This window comes from Propithecus coquereli, unplaced genomic scaffold (genome assembly GCF_000956105.1).
Source record: "Propithecus coquereli isolate 6110/MARCELLA unplaced genomic scaffold, Pcoq_1.0 Scaffold42, whole genome shotgun sequence".
In the NCBI taxonomy this organism is placed as follows: Eukaryota; Metazoa; Chordata; class Mammalia; order Primates; family Indriidae; genus Propithecus; species Propithecus coquereli.
In genome coordinates, this window is record NW_012149952.1 from 2,817,271 (window position 1) to 2,819,679 (window position 2,409).

At 45.3% G+C, this 2,409-nt stretch overlaps 1 protein-coding gene across 2 annotated transcripts in view; it reads right to left on the reverse strand.

The window, feature by feature from the left end:
- SYMPK (symplekin) overlaps positions 1–2,409 on the reverse strand; it is a 34,432-nt gene that overhangs the window by 16,902 nt on the left and 15,121 nt on the right. For both annotated transcript variants that reach the window (XM_012653448.1, XM_012653449.1), the window contains exon 11: positions 596–746. In XM_012653448.1, the coding sequence (XP_012508902.1) occupies positions 596–746 (151 nt within the window). The remainder of the gene's footprint in view (positions 1–595; positions 747–2,409) is intronic.

Below are 2,409 nucleotides of genomic sequence, written 5' to 3' on the forward strand. Positions count from 1 at the left end.
AATGAAAACTAACCAACTTTGTTCATGCATAAAAGAACTAAAAATATGTAAGTTTACCTTCAGGCTGTATGTATGAAGTACATAAGAAAGAAATGAATTTTGTGTTTAGAGGTGGGTCCCATCCCCAAGATACCTCATTATGTATATGCAAATATTCCAATATCCAAAGTCTGAAACACATCTGGTCCCAAGCATTTTGGATAAGTGATACTCAACCTATATCTGGATCTCAGTGGTGATCAGGTGTACACAAAGAGTTGCGCATTGAGGTGTATTATACCTCAGTAGTACTGTTAAAAGGGGGAAAACCTCTGAGGCTCGCAGAGGTTAAGTAACTTGACCAACATCATACAGCTCTTATGATGATGAGGCAGTCTGGTTCAACTCAGACTTCAAACTCAGGTCTGTTGGATTTCAAAGCAAGAACCTAAAAATACTGAGCACTCAATCTATCTATGGGACCCATAGTTATTTACATGTTAGCTCTCACATGATTTTCATCTGTACCACCACGGGGAGGTTCTCTTCCAGTAAGGAGAACCCAGTAGCCACAAGTGCCAAGCCCTGGCCCAAACTGACTCCAGGAGATACTGACCTGGCCCTAGTCCTGCAGCCGTCATCTGTGTGGCCATGAGCCGAGCCAGGTGCTTGATCTGGGCTTCAGTGCCTGCTGACTCCACGGGTGTGTAGATGGCTTGGAAGGAGGCGGGCATGGTCTCAGGCAGGTACACCATGCTGATGAGAACCTGTGGGATGCCCAGGAAGAGGAGCCTCTCTTTAATCATGAACTCAACAAGCATGTGTTCCATGCCCAGCCCAACACTGAGGAAATTGCAGTGACTAAGGCTGACCTAGGCCTACTCTCCTGGAGCTCAACCTCTTGGGGAAGTCAGAGAGAAAATGAGTAATGAAACAGGTGCTTGAGAGGGAAGTGAAGGGTACTATGAGCTGCATCAGGAGGGCAGGCAAGGCTCTGGCTCCCTGGGGAGGTGGCACTTGGGTTCAGAACTGAGGGGGGGCCGGGATTCGGCTTGGCCCGGGGAAGTTTTTCCGTTGGGGTGGGGGAATGTATTCCAGGTTCAGGAACAGCATGGGAGAAGGCTAAGAGGCAGCAGAGCTGGTACCTTGTCTAGAGAGTGAAAAGCGGTTCAGCAAAGAGTATATGAACTAGGAACTGACTTAAAAAGACAAGCAAATAAAAACTTTACCCAGTATCCTAACAGAGCATCCATGGATGTTAGGAATTGGTAACAAGAGATAATCTCCAACTCCCCACACATTTGGAACTTTAAATGTACACTCTAAATAATAAAATAATTAGAACAGAGAGATGATGAAACTACTATAAATCAAAATGTGTGGAATGTAGCTACAATGGTACTTAGATGGAAAATCAAATCCTTAAATGCTTACACTGGAAAAGAGGACTGAAAATTAACGAGCTGACAATTTAACTTAAAACTTTGGAGAAAAATATTCAAAGAAAGTAGCAAGAAATAAACAAAGGCAACAGAAATAAAATAAAAAGTTCTAAAAGAATAGCAATAGGGCTGGTTGCGGTGGTGCACACCTGTAGTCCCAGCTACTTAGGAGGCTGAGACTGGAGGATCACTTGAGCCCAGGAGTTCGAGACCAGCCTGGGTAACACAGCAAAGAGCCAGTTCTTTGAAATAACTAAAAACAGGCAAATCTTTGGCAAGATTGGACACAGTACTATGGACAAAAAAGGGCACATTACTATAGAGACAGCAAGTATTCTTATACATGTAAAAGAAGACTATGAACAACTTCATGGCAATAAATTTGAAAAGGACAATTTCCTCAACTGATGATAGAAAAGGCTGAACAAGTTAACAGAAGCCAGAGCAGAGAGGGCCTACTAAGGCAAGCCGAATTTAATCTATTTAAATTTTATTTAACTAGAAAGTCATGGCAGGGAGTTGAGCAGGGGAGTACCATGATTTGTGCTTTAGAAAGCTACATGTCGGCCGGGCGCGGTGGCTCACGCCTGTAATCCTAGCACTCTGGAGGCCGAGGCGCGAGGATTGCTTGCGCTCAGGAGTACAAGACCAGCCTGAGCAAGAGCAAGACCCCGTCTCTACTATAAATAGAAAGAAATTAACCAAACAACTAAAAATAGAAAAAAGAAATTAGCTGGGCACGGTGGTGTGTGCCTGTAGTCCCAGCTACCCGGGAGGCTGAGGCAGGAGGATCGCTTGAGCCCAGGAGTTTGAGGTTGCTGTGACCTAGGCTGATGCCACGGCACTCTAGCCTAGGCAAGAGAGTGAGACTCTGTCTCAAGAAAAAAAAAAAGAGTGGGTTGAAGGCCAGGCGCGGTGGCTCACGCCTGTAATCCTAGCACTGTGGGAGGCCGAGGCAGGTGGATCGCTCAAGGTCAGGAGTTCGAGA